This window comes from Lepidothrix coronata, unplaced genomic scaffold, assembly GCF_001604755.1.
Source record: "Lepidothrix coronata isolate B3197 unplaced genomic scaffold, Lepidothrix_coronata-1.0 Scaffold52, whole genome shotgun sequence".
Lineage (NCBI taxonomy): Eukaryota > Metazoa > Chordata > Aves > Passeriformes > Pipridae > Lepidothrix > Lepidothrix coronata.
The window spans coordinates 1,146,409-1,174,330 of record NW_016690232.1 but is presented as its reverse complement, the minus strand read 5'-3'; the positions used below and the strand labels follow the sequence as shown (position 1 = coordinate 1,174,330).

General features: G+C 48.2%; 1 protein-coding gene across 4 annotated transcripts in view; it reads right to left on the bottom strand.

Annotated features, from left to right (window-relative positions):
- The window catches only part of RGS4 (regulator of G-protein signaling 4), a 32,536-nt gene continuing 4,614 nt past the window's right edge, over window positions 1–27,922 (bottom strand). The window contains exons 1-6 of one of the 4 annotated variants that reach the window (XM_017815720.1): window positions 7,568–7,745; window positions 7,237–7,466; window positions 4,313–4,417; window positions 3,321–3,382; window positions 2,401–2,567; window positions 1–1,872 (exon numbers count right to left, since the gene is read on the bottom strand). In XM_017815720.1, coding sequence (XP_017671209.1) covers window positions 1,621–1,872; window positions 2,401–2,567; window positions 3,321–3,382; window positions 4,313–4,407 — 576 coding nt within the window. In that variant the 5' untranslated portion in view covers window positions 4,408–4,417; window positions 7,237–7,466; window positions 7,568–7,745 and the 3' untranslated portion in view covers window positions 1–1,620. Of the gene's footprint in view, window positions 1,873–2,400; window positions 2,568–3,320; window positions 3,383–4,312; window positions 4,418–6,912; window positions 7,156–7,236; window positions 7,467–7,567; window positions 7,746–27,922 lie in introns of those variants that run through there. The other 3 variants (XM_017815721.1, XM_017815719.1, XM_017815718.1) reach the window with 3 other exon arrangements.

Genomic DNA, 27,922 nt, shown 5'->3' with positions numbered 1-27,922 from the left:
TTTTAGAAGGGACTAACGCAAACATTTTTATTTAGAATGTATTCATCATTATTTAAATATCAATACAGTTTTTGCAATAGTTATCAAGAGTTCCCAGTACCAGGGGAAACTAAAACATAGCCACATGCTTGGCTACGTTCAGCACTTTAGCAAGCCTCTCCATCTTTTAGCTGAACATGCAGGGCAATATGTGTTAGTACATTGAATAAATACAAAATAAAGCAAATGTTAAAAAAGGCGTTTGTCTATGGGCCTGGAGAACCACATCCTCCTCCTGCCATGCCAAAACCTTGGTGTGAGAACTGTTGTCTGGACTGGGATGCAGAGTGTGGAATACACAGTTGCCAGAGCAGCGATACCTAATTAAGGAGAGACCAAGGGCTGGGGGAGTGAGATACCTGGTGCTGCAGCCCAAGGCAGCAAGTTCTGCAGCTGCTTCTTGTGCTTCCAACTGCAGATCAGTGCCAGTCCCAAAGCCCACAGCGAAGGCCGTGTCTAACCACAGCAATTAAAAAGTAAGTTGCCTTCTGGCAAAGCCCAGCAGCAGTACTGAGATAGACACATTCCTCCTATCATCTTCAGGAAAAGTGAGCCATGCTACTACTGAAATGCAAACTCACGTAAATATCACTATAAAACCCCTCAATGTTTTCAAGTACTCCCAAGGAGGGCCTTTCCTCCCCAGCTGTTGTGGTCCTATTCCATCACAAACTGCTCCATACAAGCCAGGACAGGTAAACCTGAATACAAATGGCACTCCCAGAGTCAGGAATATACATCTATCAGTGTGGGAGAGAAGGAACATGTTTCTCTTCTGCTCAGCTAAATTATTTAACCTGGGAGCATGAAGGTCACAATTAATAATATATGAAATAATGAACCTCCACCAAAATAACAGCTCTGTAGCTCTAGGAAAGATCCTTGCCTAGCATAAACCTGAAGCTACAGAGGGAGCAGCAGCCAGAGGGAAGAGTTTCCCTGTGATGGTGGCTGTGATGGTTGAGGGAGGCTGTTTGAGAAGTTTTGGTCTCCCTTTGAGAACGAGCAGGAGCTCTTCCTATGCCTGATTACTGCAATGCAGCACAGCCTGAGCCCTGAGCTCTGAGCAAACACTTCTGACAGCCTAGACACCTTTGGGAGTTATATGAACAGCTAAGGACCAGAGCAAGTCCTTTTCACCTAAGCTTTTGTGGATTAGAAAGGGGAGATCACAGTCCTCGACGCTTCCCTGGGCTTCCTCTCTGCCCTGCTCCTTGCTGGGTGTCACGGGGTGACACCACAAGCCTGGTCCCTCGGCGGGCAGTGCCGGGGCTGGACAGGAGCTCCCAGCACCCGCCTGGGCTCGCAGGGCTTGCCAGACCCACAGCGGGCACGCCATGAGTGCACCCAGCCTTCCTGTCAGACACAGACCCCAGCACTCCCACACCGACCGAGTCAGAGGAGGATTTGCGACACAAACTGAGCCTGGATTGGGTTACAAATGCTGGCTGTTGCATGACATGGGATACAACTGGGACATTAGACAGCTATTGGAGACAGCTCTGTTGCTTCATGCCAATGAATGCTTTTGCTGCCATATATTCTTGCGAGAGCCCAGCCCGCACCTGCCTTGCTGCAGGTTCAGGCACACTGGGAGATGATGTTAGAGTTGCAGTCTAAGGAGTGAGTATGGTTTCTCTTGCAGTTTTCGGGCCCACAGCCAGCCCCAGGTGGGCTGACCAAGTCCAGATAGTAAGGGGACTTGAGGAAACGGCGGTAAGAATCCTTTTCCATGAGGGTGAATATTTTTCTCTGAGCCTCATCAAAGCAGGACAGTGTAGGCTCCAGCATGTTGTGGCTTGTCTTCTCCCGTGTGCATGAATCCAAGTTCACCTGTGGGCCAAAGGGACAGTGTAAGTAGAACCCATCCCAGAAGTGGCTGGCACAGGAAAGGGAAAATCCAAGTTTCTCTCCACCAAGTGTGGTTGGTGAGCTGTTGTCTGAAATGGCTGTTTGACACCCTTTGACACCCTTTGCCACGGCAGAATCTGTGCAGCTGGATACCAACGCATCCCTGCTGCCAGAACTGTTGGGGAGACTGACACACATCCCTCTGGGATGCAGCCAGCCAGGAAACTCAAACTGCATGGGAGCAGCTGGAACACTGGGAATCATAGTCCTCTTGGGCTTCTCACATTTGAGTGTGCACATGGAATGGCCATGTGGTTGTAACTAAACACACTTTCTCTCTATCCAAGTTTGACATAAAAGCAATAAAAATGACACCATTTCCTTGCTAACAAGCAGAGAAGCAGAACCCTTCCTCTCTTGTGAAACTATCAATCTCTACATCCCAGTACTGCTGGCCTGGTTCAGAATTGAGGGTGATACCTTTGCCCAAGAAATGTTCTGTGCACGTACCTCTTTTGTGGCCTGCACTGAGATGAACTCATCATAGATCTTTCTGGCCTTGGGGCTGAGCTTGGCTGGTGACTTGGTTTTCTTGTAGTCCTCACAACTGACCCAGAACTCGATGTTTTCCTCGCTGTACTCAGATTTGAGAAACGCACGGAAAGCAGCCAGTCCTCCTATGGGTTGTTTAGAGGAAAACCAGTTCAGGTAAGAGTGTTGGTTCCTGGACAGTCATACCCACAAACCCCAGAAAACAGTGATTCTGGGTTCTCCTTGCCAGAGCTGAATGAGGAGCTCCCCTGGGTCTAGCAGCAGGGACAGCTCCTGCCTCCATGACAGTGACTCGTGCGTGATGTGGGAGGCTGGAATTCAGAGTCCCCTGGGGATGTCACTTGTGGGGCCTCAGCTGCCTGCTCCCCCACTGTGAACTTCAGTGTCTCAGCCAGGAGAAGACAAGCAATTCTTGTGTTCCCATGAGGCCCCGAGGAGACAGACAACACACTCCACAAGGTCTCAGGCCATGGGAACCATGAGAAGGAAACCTCAAGGACATCAGTGAAGCCTGGAACTGCTGGGAAGACAAAGTCTCCCAGGGGCTCAGCTGCAAACAATGTCTCCACTTTTTCATTCTTGTTTAGCCCATCACAAACTGTGTGCCCCAGGGTTGCCCTCCCCTTACACACAGACTATGCCAGTTGCCTTCAAAAATGGGACAGATCAGCAGTAGGTCAAAGCCACACACAATTCGTTGGGATTGACCCTTGCCTTGGATCTGAGCAAGAAGACCCTTCATCACCCCTTCCAGAGGTATGTGTGGCCAAAGGAGATCTTGTGTGCTCCTAAGAGGCATAAGGTAACATCCCATGTCCCCTCCCACGACTGCTCACAGCACACACACTCCAGGCAGCATAAGGGCCCTCTTTACTTACTCTCATGATGGATCAAGTTTTCCAAAGAGTCTGCCCATTTTCTGACTTCCTCTTGGCTAAGCCTAAAAGGAGACAAAGGGAGAAACACAGGGAAGAGTTAAGGGGAGTACTGAAGGGACAAATTTGGTTTTTTGCTCAGTACCATTAGAAAATATTTTTCCCTGATTGTTGCATACACTAGAGACCAAGAATGAAATGCCTGCCTGCTTTACAGATACCCCTGGGGATCCCAGATCTAATCTACAGAAATTTTGGGTTGCAATTCCTATCACCAGCCACGGGCTGGAATTTTCCTGGAAAAATTGTTATGGAATTTATGTTTATTTTGTGAGAGGCTGCATCTCTTGCTGGAGCATGGACCTGGAATCACTCTTATAGGTCATATCAGTGAACTCCAAAGAGCTGATTTCTCTAATATGTCAGGTGAACAGTAGTTATGTGGAAGAGAGAGGAATGTGGGAACTAGAAACATATGGGGAACGTGTGAACACATCCTGCATTCCTTCCACCTGCCATACTAAAACATCTAGGGTTCATCTATTCCAGGAGCCTTTGGAGTCCTCTTTGGAGAGAACACCATCACCTTGCACCAGTGATACCCTGGCAGGCTGCTCACTCTGTTTTGTGTGTCAGCACCTCTCTGCAGTTGTGTGGACCATTGCACAAATCCAGCCCCAAGAGACAATGATGCTGATTCTGCAGTGTGTCCAGTCACATTGGGTCTGGGATGGCGTTGTTCCCCTGCCCAGGAGACGGCACACACCTTCCCACATGCACATAGATATTGAATCATAGAAGTGTTGGCAGAAAGGGATCTCTAGTTCAACATTCTTCATGAAAAGGGACTGTCAACACTTAAGGACTCTTGCCACACTAGATTCAAACACAGGCATTCAGGAGGAACTAGGAAGCAGCAGCAGAAACACTAATGGAGTCCAGCTTGATGAGGCAGTGAACAACATGCTTAGCTACATGACACCACCTGCTCTTACCTCTGGCTTGAAGATATCTTCTCCTTCTTGCCCTGGGAAGAGCTGTAGTCACAGGAGTCTGACTTCTGCAGCAAGAAACCCAGACGGTGCTTCATGTCTTTGGCACTGGAAGAAACAAATCAAGGACATGAAGGTAATGCATTACACTCCCTCTGCAGTCTTCTCACTGAACAAGCTCCCTCAGCATTACTCAGTGACACCAATGCAGGTCATTGCTGGTGACTCCACTGCTGACTTTACACTCCTCACATAATGCACATTTCTGTTTCTAGACAAATACAACAATGTCAAAGTAGTAATTTTTCATATTCAACAGCACCATTTTCTTGCTGAGAAGGTCATCAGCCTGGAGGCAGGGCTGCCAAAGGGGGAGAAGCTGTTGTTTTCCTACTGTTTCCAGTTAAAATATTGTGATAGAAAGGCATCCCCACGCTGTGTGTGTCACTTCTCCTTGAACTGATTTGCCCAACTACCAATGACTGCTTCTTACAGCCTTACTAATCCTTTCCTGCTGCCCTTGCCATCTCCCCACCTCATCACCCAGCTACAGGAACAGCAGGGCCATGCCAGGCCACCCCACCAAGAGGCTGCCCATGACAGAGAGGGAAGGCAGGAAGCCAAGGGCTTGGAGAAGGATTGTGGGGTGAGATCAGGGGATGAGCCAAAAGTTTCACCATGACCAGCTCACACTGACTACAAGAAGGACTCTCTTGCTTCTCTGCAAGAAGGACAGCAAGCTCCTTTGAGGATGCATTGTTAATTTTGTTCTGCCTTCAAGCGTGTTCAGGACAATCTCCTGACAGCAGCATCTAGATAAGCAGCTGGTATTGGCCTTGGCATCTCTCTGGGTTTCCTTCCAGTTTAAGAATGAGGGGTGGGTAAATCAGTCCTGCTTGCTCAGCCGTGCAAGCCCTGGCCTGTCACAGGGTGCAATGATAGCATAAGCAGGAAATTCTTCTCCTGCTTATCAGATCTGAGCCTGAAAAAAAGCAAGAGGCTGTGCCACAGGACTGAGCTCTGGTAGCTGCTCAGCCTCTCAGCACTGCTCTGTACCCCAGCAGTAGCACCCTGTCAGCCATCCTGGCCATATCTTATCTCACTGCTTGCTCAAATCCAGCCCTCTGGTGAAAGCAAAGGAAACTCATAGCTGCTTTAGAGCAGGGTGCATGTGGCCAGGACCAACATTCAGGCTCTGCCCAGACAGACATGGGGACTCTGTGCTGCCAGGATCAGGCTGCCTGGCGCTGTCATGCTCTTTGTCCCAGGGGAAGGAGACCACTCAGGTCTGCAGGAAGGCAGGAGCAGGAGGAAACAAGACACTCTTGCTTGTTTGGAGTCCCGCAGCCTTCTGGGAGAGAGGGGTTTTTTTTAGGAATCCTGGACAGATGTGCTTAAAAGATGCAAACTACTTTTCTTTGCATTTTTTCAATTTTTTTTTTGTTTCATTTCCATCAAATGTTCCTGCAAATTGGAGTGGAGGGTGTCAATATTTTTCCCTTGCATTTTCAGCACTTGTTTTCAAATCCAATCATGAACAGGGAGCTTTTTCCCCCCATATGGGAACCAGCTGAGTCTCTGTTTGCATTTTCCCAATCCATTGCACAGCTGCTGGGAAGCAGTCTCAGGAGCACTGCCGAGGGCATGAGTGGGTAGAAAAGCAGTGCTGCACCAGAGACCTGTCCAAGTTTGCATGGGCTTGGTGAGCAGGGAGTATTGTGCCACCCTGCTGGGGATCTCCAGGGCCCACAGCACCTGAAAAGGAGTAACACCCCTCCAGGAGGGGTCGTGGCCACCTTGCAGGCACAGAGACCCGTCACACTGGGCTGTGGGGCAGCCCACGCAGCCGAGGCTGTGCTTAGGGATGTGGCAGGCTCTGCCACTGCAGGAATGCCTGGACGGTCCCGCACACTGGGATGCAGCCAGATCCTGCACCCACGGCAGGGGTGCAGCTCAGCCCATCCTGATTGGCACTGCACTGTGGGTGTACGATGAGCCCCACACCAGCCCCACAGTGCTGTGCATCGCGGGTACAGCCTGACCCGGCCCCTCACCATCACCGCACACCCGGGGAACTCGCGCTGACCCCACACTGGCTGGTGCCGCATCCAGATCCACAGTGCACTGGGCTGGTTCGCATCCCTGCCTGCTGGCAGACGGGTCTCTGGTCCTGCCAGGCTAGGTTTCTGCATTTGGGATGCATTCTGGGGGGTAATCCCTAATTTTTATCCTGTCTGCCTTGCTTCCCCCTCAAAAAATCAAGAAAAAAAAAAAGTCGGCAGTGTGAGGATTCAAAGGAGAAAAGGGGTGCAAAGCTTGCGGCAGAAACAGCTGACAGGAATATAAAAATATAGCAATGCTAAGAGCTGCTTGTTTTGCTGATGGGAAGGATGGGTTTAGCGTTCCCGCAGCTCAATATGAAACCTTTCTGCAATCCTGCTTCTAACAGAAAAAAAACTCTCAAAAGCCTCTAAGCAATCATTTGTATCTTACAAAATAATCAGAGCCAAATCTGCCTTTTCTGCTCCAGACACAAAGCGCAATGCATCAGCGTATCTCCAGGCTAACACGACCATTACCAGATGCTCAGAAATAAACAGTACCTTTTTAAGCAAGTGGCTGGCAGTGCAGCGAGTCCCTTGCACATCTTGCTCCCGGGGTCGGTTCAGTATTCCAGGAAAAACAACAAAGCAGGAGGCGGCAGAGGCTGCGCACGGGTCCTGCGCCGACTGCAGAATTCAATCTGATCTCTGAGCCAGCTGCGCTGCCTTGGCTGTTTTATAGCCTAGCCCAGACAGCCCAGCAGCACTGGGTGACCCAGTCAGGAGTCAGCACAGCAGCAGCACCCGTCCCCTTTCTGCCCACCCAAGAGGAAGAGGCTGACGTATAAACCCAGACAAAGGAGTGAGTGAGATTGAAAACCTTACCAGAAGTGAAGCTTGGTGTCTGGCTGCAGAGGTGGATTCTTTCAAAAGGGCTGAAAAAGCTTTAGGGACTTTCCTCTATTGCAGGAAGTTGGAATGGTGCAGATAGAAATCTAGAGGAGATTTTCGGGGGGGCACAGATAGTAAAAAGGATCAGAGAATCAATTCTGAGAAGCGAGATGAGCTTTGCCGGCTCCTCTGTTCATTTCCTTTCCTCTTCTATTTAAAGTAACCTGGAGAAAAAAAGGGACAAGAATTTTAAACACAAAAGGTTCCTGTAATCCCAACAAATGGAGAAAACAGAGCTCTTAAGGAGAGAAGAATGTAAATTCACCAGAAAAATACCCAGGCAGATGAGACTGTCCTGTTTTATTCTAGTCATGAATATATACTTTTGGTGAGGCTGAAAGAAACAAAAGCTCTGAGGGGCATATCACTATTGGAATATAAAATGTGCGTGTCTCAGCACACAGATTTGAGGACAGCTCATGTACATGGGTGGAGAAAAGAAATTCAGGAGGCTGGCAACACGTCTGCCTCAGATATGGGTATTGCTGCAATACCTTACTTCTCCAGTTGCACTTGCCCCTAATCAAAAGCCAGAGCTTGGGACTCAGGAGTCCCCAAAGATGTGTAAGTAAAACAATAGGCATAACTGTACCTGCCCAGAGAGGACTTTGAAGCAGTGCTGAGGGTACCTCGTGCTACAGAATGGACTCATGAGACACCTGGCTCTGGGGGTGTTTGGTGGTGACCAAACACTGCACTGCCTGGCTCTGCTGTAGTCCCAAGAAGAACAAAATGACTTCAGCTACACCCCTTGTCCTCAGCTCTTGGATGGTACAGAAGGCAGTTGCCCCTCTGGAGAGAGAGAATTGGCTGATATTTATTGAGTTGCAGCTCAGCACAGCCTGTACCATCATTATAAAAGAGGGGAAAGCTTTGGGCAGACGGATGTGCATATGGTCTTCTGCATTCTAAGTCTTGCTCCTGCTGTGAAATAAAGAAGCTTCTGATCAGCAGCAGGCTGTCTGCCCACGCTACCCACTGCTGTGTCCCCTCTCCCAGAAACCTTTCAATACTTTGCCCATGATCTGCAGAAGTTGCAGGATGAGTTTTTCCCTCCTGTGTCTCTAGAGCCAATAGCCAGCAGCACAGACAACCCAAATCCCGGATGAGTACCTGAGTACTGCATCCTCTCAGATCATTAACTGTGCTGAAAGGCAGTGCTCTAATTAACTGTAAAACGCTTTTGTAGGAAAACCATCCTGCTGCCAAACCTGAGGCAACGTGCCTGCAAATCCTGCACTGTTCCAACTAAAAACCAGTTCCAGCTCAGGGCAGTGTAAAATTTTCACTGAGTGAATCCCCTTGTCTTTTTTGTGTTAATGAGTTGACAGCACTTGGGTGGAACTGTAGGAATCAACTGAGTACTGGCAAAGCTCTCTGATGTCTTCTGTTTGGGGACATGAGAAGTCAAAGGGCAGAATATGGCCAACAGGAAAACTAATTATTTGCTAAATATTTAATTAATTTAATTTTAATTGCAAACTTGTGCAATGTTACTTCTGGTCACGTGCAAATGCAGCGTGTTCATTCAAGCAATTCACAAGCTCAAATGGCAGACACGGTCAAAGTGTCTGCAAGCTCTAACCCTGACCCTCACCCTGGCAGCCAGAGCCAGACCACCTGCCTCAGAAAGGTCCCAAAGGCTGCTTGCTAGGGCAGTGAGCTTCTGTGCAGAACACAAATATTCTGCAGTTTCTCTGCAAATTGTTGTGGAAACTGATTTAGGAATGTCACACTTCTCTACGGATTGTAAGCACGTTTGCTGGTGGCTCTAATGACACTCAGATGCTGGTGGTGTCAATATCAGGTCATCTTCTGCATTCCCCAACTTCCGTGTGAGCAGGCTCTAATCAGAAATTTCTAACACTGCCATCACAACAGCCAGCCCAAAGGGCTTTGCAATTAAGAGCATCCTCCCTAGACTGGATATGCAGGCTCCTAGAAATGCTGCAGTTGAAATTTCCCTTTTTCCAGTTCATTAACACAGGCTGGTTCACTCTGGCCCTCATGTGAGGAGTTCGGGCTTGTGTACTGTTTCTCTCTAAGCTGTGTTTTCCAGCTGTTGCAGTTTAATATCCTCTCAGCTGCTCCAGCTGGTCCCCAATCTAAAGTACCCCCTTCCATCTCTCACCGTCACAGTCAGGCCTCTTCTCCCAGTGTACAGACTGTGCTGTGCTCAATACCAAAATCTCCTCCTCCTCCTCCTCCCTGCCAGTTAGGGAAGCGGCAGCTCATGCCACGTTTTACGCCTGTCACGTCATCTGTGCCTCGCTTCACCTGCAGCGTGGAGAACTCAGCAGTGAGGATGGGCTGGGGGTGGGGGCTCCCTGGCTAGTCCATCCCTTGGCGTTGTGGTGCTTTGGAGGCACCCAGGGGCTCACAGAGCCAGCACAATCGTAAACGTCTGCGGTACCCACCGTGGCATCCCTTGTTCCCCACCCACTCATCCCTGCTGCATCCCACACCCTGCCTCCCCAAGCAGCTAGAGACAAGGCTGTGAATTGGAGCTTTCCCTCCCACCACCACTTTTAGGGAAAAACGTCATACACATGTGCTCACCCCCATACACAAGTGAGTGTGGGATGTGTCCCTCGGCTTGGCTGCAGCCAAGAGGAAGGCCGTGGGAGGAGGCAGGGAGCACGGGAACGCTGCTTCTGTGGTCGTTGCCCAGAGCCGAGCTACTGCAGGCTGTTGCCCTCCTGCCTCATCCCTTCCCATCTCCGAGCAGCCGTGGGATGTGAGCACGCAGGGAAGGTGGATGCTCTGCGTCACTGGAAACTGAGAGGGACATGGGAGCTGTGAGGATGTGCTGCTGGGCCAGAGCCTCTCCTGTCACAGCTACCTTCCCCAGTCCACCTTGCAGAGGCTCAGTGACTCACTCTTCCCCCTCTCATGTCTTATAAAGCCAGTCAGGCACCTTGGGATCGGGCTGGCAAATGCCTGGGTGCACAGAGGGACACTGGGCAAGGCACTGCCCATCTTTCCTATGGGCATTCTCATCTCAATACATGTCTGGCAGACAGCATTGCTGTGGAACTGGAGCAGCTCCCGCTCAACTGAGAAACACCAGCCTGGATGGCACTGGCCCCCAAGACCCCAGGCTGAAGCCCTGCAAAATCAGCTGCTCTGGTGACATTTCTGTCCAGTTGAGTGTCCCTGGCACAGAGCCCTGCTGTGGGGAGTGGGCCTGGAGCTATGCTGAACTCCCTGATTTGCCTCCCCTGTACTCCAGCCCCAAGGACTCTGCACAAAATCCCTTCCACTGCAACTACCCACCATTGATTTCTTCTCCAGTACACCTGTTAGTGGGTGAGATTTCCTTCCAGTACCAAGGGTTGCATCTTATAGATGTGTGGTTTGAGTGAATTATAACTAATGAGCTGGGAGCAGAGAATCCTGGAAGGACTATTTGGGTTCCTAATTCGGGTGAATGAGCTCAGCACATGCCTGTGCCTGACACTGCATGCAGCCATGTTTCCTGTCCCAGGGCACTGACTGTGGCCTGACCCCTCTAAAAGCCACATGGAGAGGCCACGCTTTCCCCATAGGGTCCCCCAGCCAGCCCTGGGATTCCCAGAAACTCTGTCCCACAGCATACTCTGAGGAAACTGTCCTTTCCCATGTCTCTGCAGTGCACCACCTGACTTCCCGCATGACCACAGACATGGCCCTCGCAAATAGCCCCCAGAGGCAGCCTTTGAGGAGAGAGCATCTCTTCTCAAATTAGCCCTGAGAGAGAGATGACTCATCATTCTGCGACATGGTTAATTTGCTGCTCACACGGAAACCTTCTTGAGTGGATGTATCTCCAGGCTGGCCCAGTCAACCTCCTGCTTCTCTTGCACAAGGCAAAGATGAACTTTTAAAGACAAGGCAGCTTTTTTTTGCTGTCATAGTTTCTTGCTGAGCCTGCTCCTCTCTGAAATGATGCTCTGTAAATGTTAGTACATTCATTCAGTGCATTCCTTAGCTCCAAGTTCACACAGTCCATACAACCAAACATACAGTCCATACAATTTTCCCATGCTCTCAGGTGTTTCCTACTTATATGGGCACCTATACCATCAGTGGACTTTCGTAATTTCTAAGGGCTTGGAATTTCCTAATCATTTGAAGGGGGTGGTGGGAGTTGCGTTTTTCTTTGCTTCAACCCTCAGTTTTTGGGTTGCCTACTTCTTCTCTTAGTACCCAGAAGAAAATATTTCATCTTGTATCAAAGGAAGAATTTTGTTCAGCCCAAATGGATGGGGTTTTTTTTCCTCTCCTGGTTTGGGTTTGCTAATGAAATAAGTGTGTTTCGTTTGTTTTGTTTGTTTGTTTTGTCTGGCTATTGTTGTTTATGGGCATCAGACCACAGAAAAAGCTATGATTTGAGTAGCTTGCCTTCCAATTTCCCAAATCTGTCTCATCATCCATCTTGATTTACAGTCCCTTAAACATTTCCTGCTAATCACTAAGACAGTTTTGAATAACACTGGACCACAAACCAAGTCAACATATGGCTGTTCACTGATGCTTTCTAAACACTAAAACCACTTTGAAATGTCTCATTTAGCCACTTTTAATCCATTTAATATGGACTTTATGACATATGAAGCCAAATATTGATAGCAAGTCGTATTCACTTATACATCTATTTCACCACCATAACTCCCTCATAAAAAAACTATTAAGCTCATTAGAAAAGGTCTATTTTTTCCATTCAATCACGTCAGCTGGTATCAATTACATCACCACCTTTTTCAAACGAGCTTGCTATCGTCCATACTAATAGTGCTCCTGCACTGATAAACAGGTTACCAGCTCCGTGACTATACAGCTCACCCGCTCTTAGAGAATCACAGAATTATTAAAGTTGGAAAAGACCTCCAAGATTATTAAATCCAACCTTTGACCTAACACCACAATGCCAAGTAAAACATAGCACTAAGTGTTAATTCCAGGCATTTCTTGAACACCTCCAGGGATGGTGACTCCACCACTTCCTTGGGCAGCTCGTTCTGGTGCTTAACCACCCTTCCAGTGAAGAAATTCTTCCTAATGCCTAGCTGAACCTCCCCTGGCACAGCCTGAGGCCATTTCCTCTTGTCCTGTTGCTGGTTGCCCGGGAGAAGAGACCAACCCCCTCCTGTCTCCAACCTCCTTCCAGGTAGTTATAGAGAGTGATAAGGTCACCCCTGTGCCTCCTTTTCTCCAGGCTAAACACCCCCAGCTGCCTCAGCCACTCCTTATATGACTTGCACTCCAGCTCCATTGCCCTTCTCTGGACTTGGTCCAGCAGCTCAATGTCCTTCTTGTAGTGAAGGGCCCAAAACTGAACTTAGGATTCAAGTGCTGAGTACAGGGGGATGATCACTGTCCTGGTCCTGCTAGCCACCCTATTTCTGATCCAGGCCAGGATGCCATTGGCCTTTTTTCCCACCTGGGCACACCCAGCTCATGTTCAGCTGCACCAGCACCCCCAGGTCCTTTCCTACTTCAGTCACTCTTTCTTCAGCCTGTAGCACTGCCTGGGATTGTTGTAACCAAAATGCAGGAGTTGACACTTTGCCTTATTGAACCTCAGACCACTGGTCTTGTCCCATCGATCCAGCCTGTCCTGATGCCTCTGCAGAGCCTTCCTACCCTTCAGCAGATCAACACTCCTGCTCAACTTGGTGTCATCTGTGAACTTGCTGAGGGTGCACTTGATCTCTTCATCCAGATAATTGATAAAGATATTAAACAGAACTGGCCCCAGTACTGCTTCTTGGGGAACCTCACTAATGACTGGCTGGCAACTGGATGCGGCACCATTCACCACCACACTCTCGGCCTGGCCATCCAGTTAGTTTTTAGCCCAGTGGAAAGTGCACCTGTCCAAGCCATGGGTTGTCAGCTTCTCCAGGAGAATGCTGTGGGAAGAAAAGAAAGCATGGCTTTCTTCCAATATCCTTTTATTCTAAAATGTATGAATGTATTCTAAATGTATTCTAAAATAAACCATGCTTTGTGCTGGGAGCTCTTTGGCCTATTCCTCCAAGAATCTTAGTGCAAGCCAGTTGCACCTGGTTGACATAAGACTGTGTGGATGATCCCTAGGGCTGTGTAGCCCCAGGCAGGGACACACTGTCTTTTGCAGTGGACATTGAGCAGACCCTTGTGCTGTGTCAGCACTGCCTGCAGCCCCCCTGGAAGTCTCCCAGTGCCAGACCCCAACGCTGCCATTGCTGCTTCTGTGCCTGGGGGTGCCAGGCAGCTGTCCTTGTCCTGCCTGTGTGCTGCCAGCCCCTCCTCAGCCCACGCACCCTGGCTGAAGCACAATGCCCGAGAGTTGGGTGCTGCTCCCGCTGAGCAAAGGTGGCTCTAGTGACACACACACACCACTGACTGCTCACAGTGAACAGCTTCACCCTTCCCAGCAACCAGGCCAAAGTATTTTCACTCCACATTTTGATCTGATACAGTGTAACATGAATGTAGCTGCTGTTCGTTTAAATACACAATTCTGTGTTCCTTCATGTTCTTTGCAAATGGTTTGCACAGGCTATTTGAAGCTCACTGGGAAGCTCCCTATGGAGCCAGGAGCTGTGATGGGCGATGGTGGGACAGCTCAGACTGACCTCGTGGGCCCATCACCATGAGAGCTTACAGTCAGTGGTTTGTGCACACCTCTCACTCATGGGCCGATTGCTTCACCTGACGGTGCCCTAAGGTATAGGGGAGGAGGAGGCACAAAGGGAGGCAGGAAGAGGGTTGATATGCCAGAAATTAGGATGTCTTTATGTACAGTGTGCAACAAAACCACTCCTCATGCCTTGAGCACCTTAGCAACCCAGCTGTGCAGTGACTTCTGTTCTACAGCTTTAAAAAGCCCAACCTTTTAATGTGATTGAGCCATCTTCTGCCTAGACAGTTACTGGAGGATGTGAAGTTACAAGCTGCAAGGCTAAATCTTTCACCACTGCAGATCTAGTGGGATCTACTGTCTTAACCTCAGATGGACCTTTCTTCCTCCCTTCCCTCTTATCTTTCTAGTGGCAGCTGAGCAGGATTAGAGCTGCCAGACCGCAAGGGCCCATGCCAGGGAACAAAGGGTAGAGCTTTATTGAGTAGTGCAAATCCCAGGGGACATTTTGTCAGTGGGGTCATGGCTCAGCATCCTAAGCACATTGCTTACTTCTCTGGTAACGGTTTAGTTGTTGAACTCTCTAAGTCTGCTTACAAAAAGCAATTTGCAAGCAGCAAGCATGTGTCAATGCCTGTCTCAAGGGTATGCCTGTTATTTAAAAAGTGATTTCTGACACATCTGTGAATGGGGTGGCAAGCATCATGGTTGCAGGCTAGAGAAACACAAAAGCAAGGACAAGCAGCTGCAGCAGAGAAACAGCATCTTTTCAAAAGCACTGGGATGCCAGCCTGCTGCATACAATGGCTGAGGTAACTTGGAATAGAACTAAATGCTCTTCACGTGGCCCTAGCTTGAGGGAGAGTTCAAAAAGGTGCCAGGTATTCAACTGATCAGTCAGCCCTGATCTGCATATAGTTTAACACTCACAAAAAGGAAGCAGTAAGAGGAAACACTGGCAACAGTTGATCTCAGCCTAAAGTTTCTTGACCTGTGTCTTGGAGGTGGATTGGACAAGTGAAATTGCAAATAGCAAATATCTAATGGAGCAAAACTGTGGAATTGCTGCACTGGGAGCAAGTGACTTGCTGCAGAGGCTGGTTGCACAGGCATGCATACAGCATATAACAGACATACGGAGACCACTGGAAAACAGTCATTGCTTGCTGAGCTCTGTTTTGTCAGGACCTCTTGCCATTTAAAATTTATGTTGCAGCAGTGCTGAAAATCCAAGCAGACCTGAGTTTCTCTGTGCCACAGAGGAAGAATAAAAAAAAAGTGAGAGAAAGAGCTCGAGCAAAATCTATGGCACATGGCACATGGCCCTGCAGCTGATGCTCATAGCACCACGCTGAGAGTGACAACGTTTAATGCCTTACCATTTAAAAATTTCTGCTTTTCCCAAAAAAAGAAATAAATGCTTCTTGTTGTTACATTTTATCCCTCTGAACTTCTCAGCAGGATGCAAATGGCTGAGATCTTACTGTCTCTTCTGAAACCATGTTTGCCAGTCTTTCTGGTACTCCAGATGCAGGCTGGATGCTAAAGACTGCAATTACTGGCTCAGCAGGTGAGCCTCCTGCAAGCTGCTATCTCAAGGCACATTCATGCTTTAGTGTTTCAGCTGGAAATAAGTTTTAACACAAAAGGAAAAAATATGGGCTTCTGCACCTGTTTTGAATCAAGCCTCCAGTGTCCATAACTGGCTCATCTAACACAGGATTACTTGGATCACACAAGAATCCAACCAACACCACTGAAGCAATCCTAAACTGTCATCCACAGAGGACTTGCAGTCCCAAGGATATGATGCAAAATATCAAAGGAGATGCTGCTCTGGATAATCTTAGAGATGGAGCCACAAAGATACATTATGGACCTGGATTTTCTCAAATCAAGGATGTTCAGCTCCAGGGCACTGTTTCTGATCACTGGAGAGACAAGCCAGCTCTAAAGACACCATGACATCGAAAGGAATTACACTGTTCAGCATTATCATGGTATAAATTGACTAGCATCATGTACAAAGCATTTTATGTGAAAAATACAGAGTGTTTATCTTATTTGTGCATCATAGGAATTTGTAATTTGTGACAAACTTTGTGAAATAATGCTGCAGTCCCAGTCAGCCCAGCTAAACCTCACCTGCCAAACCCTCACATGAGATTGCCACTCAGCCTAATTTCATGGGCTTGTCCCACCTGGAAAGGATTCCCAGACACAGACCCTGGGTTGTTACACAGAGCACTAGATACCCATAAAAACATGCCCAGTATCCCATCAGCCAGCAAATGCTCCCTGGGCATCGCTTGTTCTCTCCCTCTGTCACTGAGACAGTCGCACGCCACGACCACGCTGCACTGTGCATTCACCTTTGCTCTCTGAGACATTTCCTACCCCTTTGCTGCCAGCAGTCCCCATCTGTATTCCCCTGTCCTGTAAACAGCACCATCTTGGAGTGCCTCTGAAGGGAATTCCAGGCTGAGAAATAGGATGGAGCCGTGCTGGCCAGGAATGGAAAAGGCAGGGGTCATGAGAGCCGGGAAGGAGAAGAATGGCCAGTGATGTACAGAGGGGGCAGGAAGCTACGTGAGGAGTGGCCTCAGAGATGAGCCGTGGGAAGGAGGGCATGTCCCACAGCATCTGGACAAGACAATCCTTGGGAACACTGTCCAGCAGCCAAGGATCTCCAGGGACACTCAGCTGCCTCTGGAGGGAGCATGTGCATGTGCTGAGTGGCCTTGCTGACCTGCAAGGGAGGTCGGTGAGCTGAAAGCAGTGCCTCAGTGCTTTGGGGCAATGTGGTGGGATCTCTAGGGGAGCTGTGCCAGACACAGGCCTCCAGCATGATCCTTCTACTTGGCAGCATCCTAACTGTCTTCACTGTTATCTTGTGCTTGAGATGCATCATGGAGAATCACTTAAGTTCTGAGTAAGAGCAGCTAAAAATAGTGCTAATGTAACAAGGATGAGAGATGAATTTACAAAGTGGAGCAAGAAAGCCCAGAAGCCCCTCACTGTCATTATACACTCCCACAGCTTTCAGACATGCTTTCAACAGCAAATGCTCTTGCTGTTTGTTAGGCAAAAAATCAAATTGCCTATGACAGTCACAGATGCCTGGAAGGCTTCGTATTGGAGTGATTTCTTTTTGCCCCCTCTTCCTTCAACATACCCAACTGCTGTTCACCTTGTAACCCTGCTTCCTCCAACCGAAATATATGGTGCTTAGGTGTCAGCAGGTGTGCAGAGCATCTGGTAAACCATGACATCAAACCTTTCACTGGGAGAGAACAGACTGGCTTTCTGTCATTTTCTAAGTCAACATCAATGAGGCATTTCTCCCTTATCACAGACAGACATGAGCAAAAACACGTATGGCTTTTTTCAGGCTCACCCTTAGGGTACTGCAATTTCTGCCACATGCAGAGGGTCTGTCCCTTCTGATGTGGCCTAGTGCATCTGCAGCTCAATCCCTGAATAAGCACAATGGATCTGTAAAATTTTTAAGCACTTGTTGATGAGAGAGAAGCAGAAGGTTCAAAAGGGGAAACACCCAAGATCTCAGGCTACCATACCTGGATCCCTGGTGCTCCCATTCCTTCAGATGGTGCAACAGGTACTCTTGGTTGCATGAGGATGCACACATACACACAGAAAGAAACCCAGTTGCCCCTCACTGGACTTGTTGCCCAGACACCTCTTGCAAGCTGCAGGAGCTCTGAGTTATAGCCTTATCTTAAGACAAAAGGCCATCTCCCCCCTCAGCGTTCAGCCCTTTGAATAGGAAGGGCAGGGTGAACCCCTGCCCTGGTGCTGTCTCTCACCTGTCTCACACACATGCTGCTCTAACCATGCTCTGCACAGCATGCAGCCCTGCACAGACCCTGAGCAATCCCTGCCCTGCTGTGAGTATAATGCAGAGGAAGTGGCTCATTTAAAGTCTCCAAAACACTCCGGAGGCTTCTGGGGGTGCTTACTTCTCCTGTTCTAATAGACAAGGGCTCCAGGGAAGCTACCTTGCAATCTGAGCTGTGTGTAGAGTGACAGGCAGCTGATGCAAAACAGGCTCAAAAGGCAGTTTGGGAAAGATAAGCTGGAGAGAGAGAGGCCTGGCTCACCCTTCCCATAGCCACAATAAAGCTGTTTGATGTGTCCCTTCACTGCACTTGGTCACGTTCCTGCTGCCTCTGTGTTTCATATTATGCAACTGATTGACTTTGAAAGATATGAGAACAAAGTGTCTCCCTGCCCTGCTCCCCGATGTGCGGCTTGTTACACTGGAGCAGAAATCAAAACATGCCCTGAAGCCTGGTCTCTCTGCTAATCTCTTGTGCTCAGATCTTTGTTATGCTGGAGGACTCTGTGCTACAGCAATCTAAAGGCACCATCCTGAGCATGCTTCCATGGGTCTTCAGAGCTGTTCTGCTGCATCTTCCCAGTAAGGACTGGGATGCATTCTGTATCGAGCAAAAAATTGTGTTCACACAGGACTTTTCTCTCTGAGGGTTAATGAGCAGCTCCTGAAGCAGACTCTAATCAATGAGATGTGAAGAAAGTAAGCCAGGAGGCACAGAGGCCAGCTGTCTTGTTACCTGTATCCCGATCGCAAAACGTTAAAAAAGTCATGGAGGAAGGAGTGGGACCAAGAGCATCACCTGCTCAAGCAGTGCCCTAAGCCCTGAAAGCATGGCTCAGGGTATTTCTAATGAAAAGTCAGACTGTTCCCGCTCCTAGAGCAGGAGCCAGCGTATTCCAGTTTAGCATCTTCGGCCTAGTGCCACGTTCCCAGGGCTGATACACCAAAAGGACTTCACACCATGATGCTCACACTAGGAGGGAACAGGCACTGTCAACAGATGACACCCATTGTGTACTTTCATAGCCAAGGTACATCAGTGTGATAGTGCTGAGCTTCACAGAGTTACTCTACTGAATGAAATCTGGTGCTTACAGGAGTGAGTTTGCTTCTGGTTTTCTCCATTTCCCTGCACCCAGCTGTGGATTGCCTTTACTTATGGCTCCTGGATAACAGAGGCTGAATCCCACTGTGATTTTTAAATTCTCTAATATATGTGCACTTGATTCAAAACCCATCAGTCCAGTACAGGAGACAGGATGGACTCTGTCAGCAGCAGAGACCAAAGTAAGCTCAAATTTTAAAGAAATTATCTCTGAAACCTTGCTCGACTTTGTTCTGTATGAGTCACATAAGGCAATGAGCAGCAGAGGCTGGAAAGAGAATGGGGCTAGCTCTAAAAGAAGAAGGATTTTTTTCCTCTTCAACTTGCCCTTCAGATATTGCCTGGAGCTGTTCATGAGAGAGAAGGGGGAAGATATCAGCCCTTAGCCCTAGACTAACAGAGTTTTGCAGCAAATCCTTGGGTGTAACAGTACCTGCTTGATATTACAACAAAACAGTAACAGACCCTGAACCCCAAAATAACCCACAGCGCACGCTCAGGTGTTATTATATGGGGACATGGAAATTATTCACAGCCAAGACTCCATCAAATTTTTATCCAAACTATTCTGTGTTCTCTAGCTGCTAATGTATTTTCAGTTAACCTGTTTCAGTACTGGTGCAGAAACACGACTATCTCAACTAACCTCCACTGATGAACTAACTGGCCTAATTATTCAGGGTTCACATTTCAGTGAAGGAAATACTTTGTTTAGCAGCAAGTACATCAGATCAAAACCTCCAAGGGGCTTGGGTGGAGACACCCTCTCCCCTCCTAATCAGTCCAGAATTCCCAAACATTCAGTCACGGAAGAGCACTGCTGATCTAGCTTGTACAGGGCTCAGGAGCAGCATAAGTAGAGGTTGGTAAGGAGGAAAACCATTAGAACATGGGCAGTCCTGCACAGGGAATGAAGGGAGGGAGAGCAGAGTGTACTGTGCACACAGACGGGCTGCTGAAGGTCAGTGCAGAACGAATGGATGAGATACAGAAGTTTTCAATCAACTACATGGCTAAGAAGACAAAGTTTTTTCCCCAGAAGGTAAAAGGCCACCCACCTGGGACTGTGAAGCCAAAAGCACAGGACAGCACTCAGAAAGCCAGGTGTACCAGCTTTAAGCTGTACACAGTACCCTTCTTGCCACCAACAGAACGGGCTAAACTTTTCAATTTGAGAATTATCTGCTTCCCCTAGCAGGGACATGTTTGTTTTCCTGGTGGCCTGTCAGGAAAAGCAATGGTATGTGAATTCCTGCAACCTCAATGCCATTTTCTGGGCAGGAAGTGGAGTTTTGTGATGACTCGTCTGTGCTGTGACCTGACCAGAGCACAGGTCTTTTGGTCATGCCATAAACACATTCTTCAGTTTTACAGTCAGGAATGGCATCCTAGAAACCCAGTTCTGGGAGCAGTGCTCTGCATTATCTGTTGTTTTTCCCCCACTGTTTAAATACACCACAACTCAGGCTTCACTTCAGCCTTAATGTTTCTGTCACAAATCTCTTATAAACACATGTGGGATAATCATTGTGCTCTGCCTCATTCAGATGATCAGTAAGAGGTTGGAAGATGGGTCCCAAGAGGGCTGCAGACCAACTGGAAGGAGTCCAGATTACAGACCTATAAGGTAAGATGGAAGAACGGGAGTTTGTTCAATCTAGAAGTGGGCAGACCAAAAGGACACAGGGTAATGATACATGAAGTATCTAAATGTCACATCCATAAAAGGCTGCAGTTACAGAGAAGATGATGATAAACTGTTATTGTGTCCATGCTGGTTAAGGACAAGAAATGTTTGTCCTCGATTACAGAAAGTAAGGGTTAGATCAAACAGCAGGCAGGATTTTTCCAGCTGTAAGATCATGAAGTACTAGACTGAATCACCTGGGGAAGGGCTTCTAACACCACTTTAGAAAGTTTATTTGCCTCTGCCTTGGACCTTGGTGAGGCTCTAGATGGCCCCTGTGCATCCCCTCAGAGAGGGCTTATTGAGGAGATGGAAAACAGGAGTTTAAAGTTCAGCTTTAATACCCACATGTGAAGTTTGTGGTTGAACTTAGGGTGCACAGCATGTCCTGTTCCTAACAATCCCACCTGGCTGCCTCAGAGAGAAACAGAACTCTTGTTGAATAGCAGGGACCCAGTGGTTCTGTACAACCTGCCCTTTGCAATCCTGACCTTCCCAGTCTTACCAGCCTTTGTTGCCCTTTGATCACCATGTAAGCCAAGCTGGGTTGTATTATCAAACTGGTTCACTTTTGTTTGTTTGTTTGTTTGTTTTTTTTTAGCCAAATGGATTTCCATCTACTCTGCAAACCTGGAGAAAGGGAAGTTGATTTTCTGGCTGGACACAGCAGTTCACAGTGACCAGTCCCAAGGGAAGAGATCATACCAGTGTTTTTGAGTTTCCAATTAATTATGTTTACTGAAGAATACATAACATTAGAGTGCCTTGAGCTTTGGCCAAGTTTGTAAAAGTAAATAAAGACAATTTTGGCCTAATGTTAGAAAACTGACCCTTGGATTATTTCTGAGCTCACTTCTTCCAACAACTAGAATAAACCCTGATGCATATGATGTGAAATAAGGAACACTGGACTCATACCTTATTATTTCAGCAAAGAAATGCATTTGACTGCTATAGTGAGAAGGCATCTCTCCTCCAGATGACAGGCCGTAAGACAGAAGAACAACTCCTTCCTCCCAGGGCTTGTCTGGTGCCCCCTCTGCAGCTCAGCAGACTTCCAGTCACCTTCTCAGGAGAACATGGTGCAAAACATGCTTTGTCAGGAGGCAGCAGAAGTGGAGATGCTCCATAAAAGGGTACAAGCCAGGAGCTGAGGATGACCCCAGCATAGGCTGTGTCCTCACTGAGGGCACCATCCCACAGCAGCTGAGCATGGTAGGCTGCACAGGGGTGAACTAGTGGTCCATCCACAGCCCTGGGATAGATCAGGGCAGGGGACATTGAGGGAGGCTATCAGGAGCTCTAGGAGATAGGGTTAGACAGAGACCTACCAACAAGATAGCTCAAGGCATGAGTTGAAATAGAGTCCTGGCCCATGAGCAGAAGGTGTGGGCAGGGGCCCAGGTGAGGCTGGTTGGGGTAACTAAGGCCTGTTAGTGCCATCAGGGCTCTAATACCATATCTGCACTCAGCCTGCTCCTCTGACCTCCCCGGGAAGAGCTGTACAGCACTGCTCATCCCAGAGGCAATGACAACCATCAGGCACTGCTGGTTTCCTCTCTGATCCTTTCCAGCCTCATCCCTCTGCTGCCTCACTTTTTGCCTGGCCACGTGGTGCCAGCCAGGGTCCTGCTGACTCCTCCCGTGCTCTACAAGCACATCGTGCAAATTGCTCACAGCAATCCTAACACAGCCATTTCTGCCCCATTAGCCAGCAACTCTCTCCTCAGTCTCTAATGATTCCAACCACAAGGCCATTTGTCATGCTACATCTTCTTTCCCAGCGAGTAAAAGTCAATTAGTGCTTTCAACTTTGCTCTGAAACAGCCTTGTCTCCCTCTTGCTTCTTTATGCTACCAGGAAACCATCTACAATAATGACTTATTTGGATGTCGAGTGCTGTGTTGCAGAGAATTACAAGCTCTCTAAACTTCTCTCTCTGTGTACCAAACACCTTGCACAGGAGCCATGTTCTGTGGCCAGAAATTCCAAGATGAATTAGGTTTTAAACCTGTCATGTCGCTGCTTTTTAAATTTTATTTTTATTATGGTCAAGAAAATAAACATGATTTTGGCTTCCAAAAGACCACATTTCCTATCTTAAACACCTAAATGTTCAACAATCTTTCCCATTTTCTTAATCCTGCCTTAGTAAAGGGATAAACTCTGGAAAAAACAAATTCTCCAAAAGGTCTGCACAGTCCAAGCATGTGCAGTGACCACAGAAGTCCTGTGGCCATCAGTGAGTTCTGGTGGCCTGCTGTACCCCTGGGGACCTGGCCAGCACCAGGTGCTGTCACACAGCCCAGGCTCCCTGTGAAGTGACTGGCTACAGCCATGCCCAGCAGGGCTTGAAACAAGGGACTGTTGCACTCAGAAGCAAATCAGCTCCAAACACAAGCTGCTCAGATTCAAGGTGAATGCCTCTTGCATTTGTCAGTGTTAGGATGTAATAAGGCATTAAAACTTGACTAGCAGATAATAATTGTATTAGAGCTGCAAGGATTTCAAAGTTAAAAGAGAATAATGTTTCTAAAGTGAAAAATCCAAAACCAGTGCTTTCTATCATTGTGATATTTTAATTTGAAGCAATAGCCATTAATCAGAGCTAATTGAAATTAAATAAGCTTTTTTATTAAATTATTTAATTGCCTGGCCATTTTTAATTAAAGAATGAGATTCAATTATTAAAATCAGATGTGCTTAGTTTCACTCCTAGTCCACAATGAAACTACACATTTGTTTAAATTTCATACAATTGGAAGGGACCTTAGAAGGCCATCTAGTTAAAATCCCCCCTGCCAGGGGCAGGGACACCTTCAACTAGAGCAGGTTGCTCAAAATCCCATCCAACCTGGCCTTAAATGTCTCCAGGGATGGGGCATCCACCACCTTTCTGGGCAATCCATAGCCTGAGAGAAAAGGGCACAGTTTTCATGTGTAGACAGTAGGTGTCACCTACGAATGGCTGTCAATCATCTGCTGATAATAGATTCTATTTCTCAGCAAGGATCTCAGAGAACATGCAACTTTGCTGCTTCCAGTACGATATAACAGATATTTTGTTTGGATGTTGCCTCTACACTGGCTCCCAAAAGAAAAAAACCCATCTTTCCTTAAGGCTTCCAGAACCAGCTCCTGGGCAGAGATGCCCAGCCTGCAGCCAGGTGGTGACTCTCCAGTTAGACTGTGGGGGTAGAGGTGGTTCCCATCACACCTCTGCCTCAAACACAGTGAGAAGTGCCTGGCCCAGGAGGTTTGTCATACCACCCTCTCATGAGTAGCAGATTCACAGCAGGTGAATGGCATCCCCGAGCTCTGTGAAATCTCCTACCCCGCAATGGTGTCAGTGTCCTCCCTTCCACGTGCAGACCTGCAGATGTAACAAGTCCTTCCATTTGTAGGTATTCCCTCCTGGGCAGTTTGCACTGTATCACCTGCCTCAAAGAACCCACACAACAGTTCCTGGCCTATGGCTCATCGACAAGCAGAGATGTGGGCTGACCTTTGATTTCCTGGCATCCTTTCTGGTACCTCATGGGGTAAGCTCCATGCAATGCCAGACTCCTAGTGCCCTGGGTGAGTAGGCTCTCGAGCATCCTCATCTGCTGATGGTATGGGGCTTGCCTTGGGAAACAACACAGGGGTCACAAACCAAAGTCTGAGTCAGTTTTGGGGTGAACAGCCGGTTTATATGCAATTGCACACGTGCATAGTGAAGTGTTTGTGAGGGTTTTGCTCATCTCTGATTCAGCCTTGGAAGCAGCTGGCAAAAGTCACCCAGCCTGGCTTCAGGCCCAGCTCACACAATTAGGAAAGTATTAGCTGAACTTAATAGGAAAATCAACATTAAGCAGATAGGAGCTGGTGCAGTTGTTAAAGACCATGTAGTGTTTTTCCCTGGCAGAAGCCCAGGCTAATGGAGGGCTTCCAGCACCCAGAGCAGCCTCCAAATGAAGGCTTAATTGGCTTCTGAAGCCACTCATATAATTACAAACACTTTTAATGAAGCATGAAAAATACAAGAGCCCGGGACTGTGATATGGAGGGAAGAAATGATCTTATCCTTCTCAGAAAATAAACCAAAGCTGCTTTACCTTCTTCCTTACACTAAACCTTCTTCCCAGCTCCTGCCTGGCCTGCAGACTCCTGTCAGATGCTAATGTCCAGGGCAGTGCTAAAATTAAGAGGAAATCTAGACAAAACTTCTGCCTTCCCCTGTCTGTGGGGGACACCTTTCCCACCTCCCACCCTGAGTGCAGGCTGGACACTGGGTGGACACTGGAATGGACTTTGACTGCCCACTGCTGGTGTGCACAGCACTGTTCTGCCTGCAGCAACACAGCTGCAAACAATTTATGGTTTGTTTCTGCTTTAACTTCAGCTAAATGACCCTCCACCATTTCTATTCAACAGCTGCTCCCTGCAACACAAGACTGTCGATGACATCTGCAGCCCCTGGAAAGTGTGTCCCAGAGCAAACTGGGGAAGAGTTCCAAAGTACAACTCCTCAGTTGGTATGCTGGATTGAGAGAAAGATCAATGGGCTTTGTGCTGCTCATTACTCTACAATTTTCTGGTTCACTGGGGATGATTTGTTGGTTCATTTGTTTTGGAGGAGACTGTCAAGTCCTTTGATGAGTTCAGACTCACAGAGTAACTGAGGCTGGAAGGCAGCCAGAACCCATCTGGTCCAACACTCACACAAAGCAAGGAGAGATATGACATCCTGTATCCATTCTATGAATCAGTGGCATCTGGTCCCACCAAAAGGAAACCTCAACCAGGAATGTTAGGGAGGACCTAGAGGTAGTTCAAGTTCAATCAGGAGGGCTTCCTCCCTGCATGTACCAGCAGAACAGATGTACCAGCACCACACCCAGCCTTGTCCAATTAGCCATGCCATCACTCTGGCTAATTAGCCTACTCAGAGCTTTGCAAGGCCACAGCAATATTGCTCATTCTTTTAGTATCTCTTCAGATCACACTGGACCACTTCACCTTACACTTTTTCACTGTGTTTGTCCCTAAGACTGCAGTCAGGAGCTGTGCACATCCATCACCCACACCTCTGTCCCAAAGCTCACAGCTGTCAGTGCAGGGAGGGAAAAACTTCAGGGGAAAATCTCCAATGCCTCATAAGGAAGGGGAAGGCATGGCACAGGACTGGCACCACTGCCAGAAGGACAGCGAGGAGGCAACAGTCAGCTGGGTGCCTGATGTGAGGTAGATAGACACCAGTGAGCATCTCTTTCCTTCAGGCTGGTTTTCACCACACACTGCAGTTTGAAGGCTCATGGCCCTGCGCACACCTCGGCCTCTGCTCTTGGACCCTGCAATCCCTCCATCTGGGGAGCTCTGGTGCTCATGTCTCATGTGCCAACATATACCTCACACAGTGTCCATACAAAGCCAGTGAGTCACTCTCACTGGGGATGAGAGATAAGAACTTTTCATTTTCTTCAAGAAACTAACTTTGCCTGGACTTAGTCAGCCTGCTGTTATCGCTGTGGCATTCAGCTGCAATTACACACTGAGAGCTAACTGGTCACTGGACTACCATTTTTTTCATATGACTAAGGTTGTTTGCCAACAACTTCTCTCCAAGAGTTTGATCCCTGCAGAGACCAGACTGTGCCAAGAAATATCATAGGACAGTATTACATCTAGCACTTGTGATCTTAGGGTGCACCAGCTGGTCTGCTGGAGCAGGCAGTATTCAAGCAAAGGGAGAGCATCCTCCCCCACCCAGAAAGATGGTGATTAACAACTTGTTTCCCTGGCACAATCTGGACACAGTCAGCCCCAAAGCAATGACTTTTTCCTTGCTTGCACCGGGTTTTGTATAAGTTAACAGCTAAAATACTAAAATTTGATCCAATCACGCTTGGCTAGAGCAAGACCTGACATGAGCATAACTGTCCCCCAAGTGATGGTAATCAGAAAGTGGAGATACAGAAGGCACCTGAAAATGAGCACGTTTTGCAGGAGCCTAAATGAGACTTCAGGGAGGCTCACTGGTGCACAAGAGGCTTTCCCTCACATGTCCTAGGCACAAGCCTGGGATTTATCTTTGAAGTGTCTGCTCTGACTCTGCCCCAGGGACTTGCTGGGGTTCCCTGTTTTCAGCTCTGCTCAGATAACCATCACACCAGCTGAATGAATACAGCATGGCAAGCGCAGGGGCAAAGCTGTGCCAAATGATTCTTCAGAAGCCAGAAAAGGACCCCAGCTCACAGTCTACCTGTTTTTTTTTACAACTGAGATTACAGAGGTTCCTGCATGCGCTCAGTCACAAGATAATGACTCCAGGTGCAAACATCAAGAGAGCAGTTGTGTCTTTTGCCACGTCTGCACAGCCCTGCCACAGAAGTAGCAGAAACAAAAATGTATATGAGGCCTGTGCCCTCAACACAAACAGGGATCTCTTATTAACGGGGCTGTCATTGGAAGTGGGTGACCAGGAAATGGATGCATGATGACCCAGCTCTAGATACTGGAGATCCATCAGAAGCAACAATATACTGGCTGATAAGAACATCCTGGTCATTCTCAGCAGGGACAGAGGGGTTCTCTGATACAGATGATCTTTAAACTGAGAGCTGATGGTCTGAGTTTGCAGAGTCAAGAGGGCCAACCCTTTTGCCCCCCAGGCAGCTGACAAAGAAGTTCACATGGTAGCACATGTCTGGGATGAGTTGGCATGAACCAGATAGCAAAACTGCAGGTACCAGAGAGGTCTGGCTCACCTGTGTGTGCTCCCATGGCTCACAGGGTGGATCACCAGGGAACAGGGGCTGGAATCTTGAAGCTTAAGCAGGGGCAAGAGCTGACACAGGGTCTGGCCCCATGTGGACTGCTCGACCCTCCAACCAAGTGATTCAGGGGTGACCTCATCACTCTCTACAACCACCTGAAAGAGGGTTGTAGCCAGGTGGGAGTCAGCCTCATCTCCTAGGCTACAAGCAACAGGATGAGAGGACACAGTCTTAAGCTGAGCCAGTGGGGGTTCAGGTTGGACATTAGAAAGAATTTCTTCACAGAAAGGGTAATTAAACACTCAAGTGGACTGCCCAGGCAGGTGGTGGAGTCACCATCCCTGGAGCTGTTTATGGAAAGACTGGACGTGGCTCTTAGTCTACTTGTCATGGTGGTGTTCAGTCATAGGTTGGACTTGATGATCTCAGAGATCTTTTCCAACCCAGTTGATTCTGTGATTCTGTGTGACTCAGCAGGGGTCTGTTGGGGTGTGTGATGGGTACCCCTGGCCCCAGGGTGGCCTGGCTGTGCTCAGCTTTCCTTAGCTGCTCTTTCTGCCAGCTGCAGGTCCAGCCCTGCTCACAGGGAACTCTAAACCTTGGG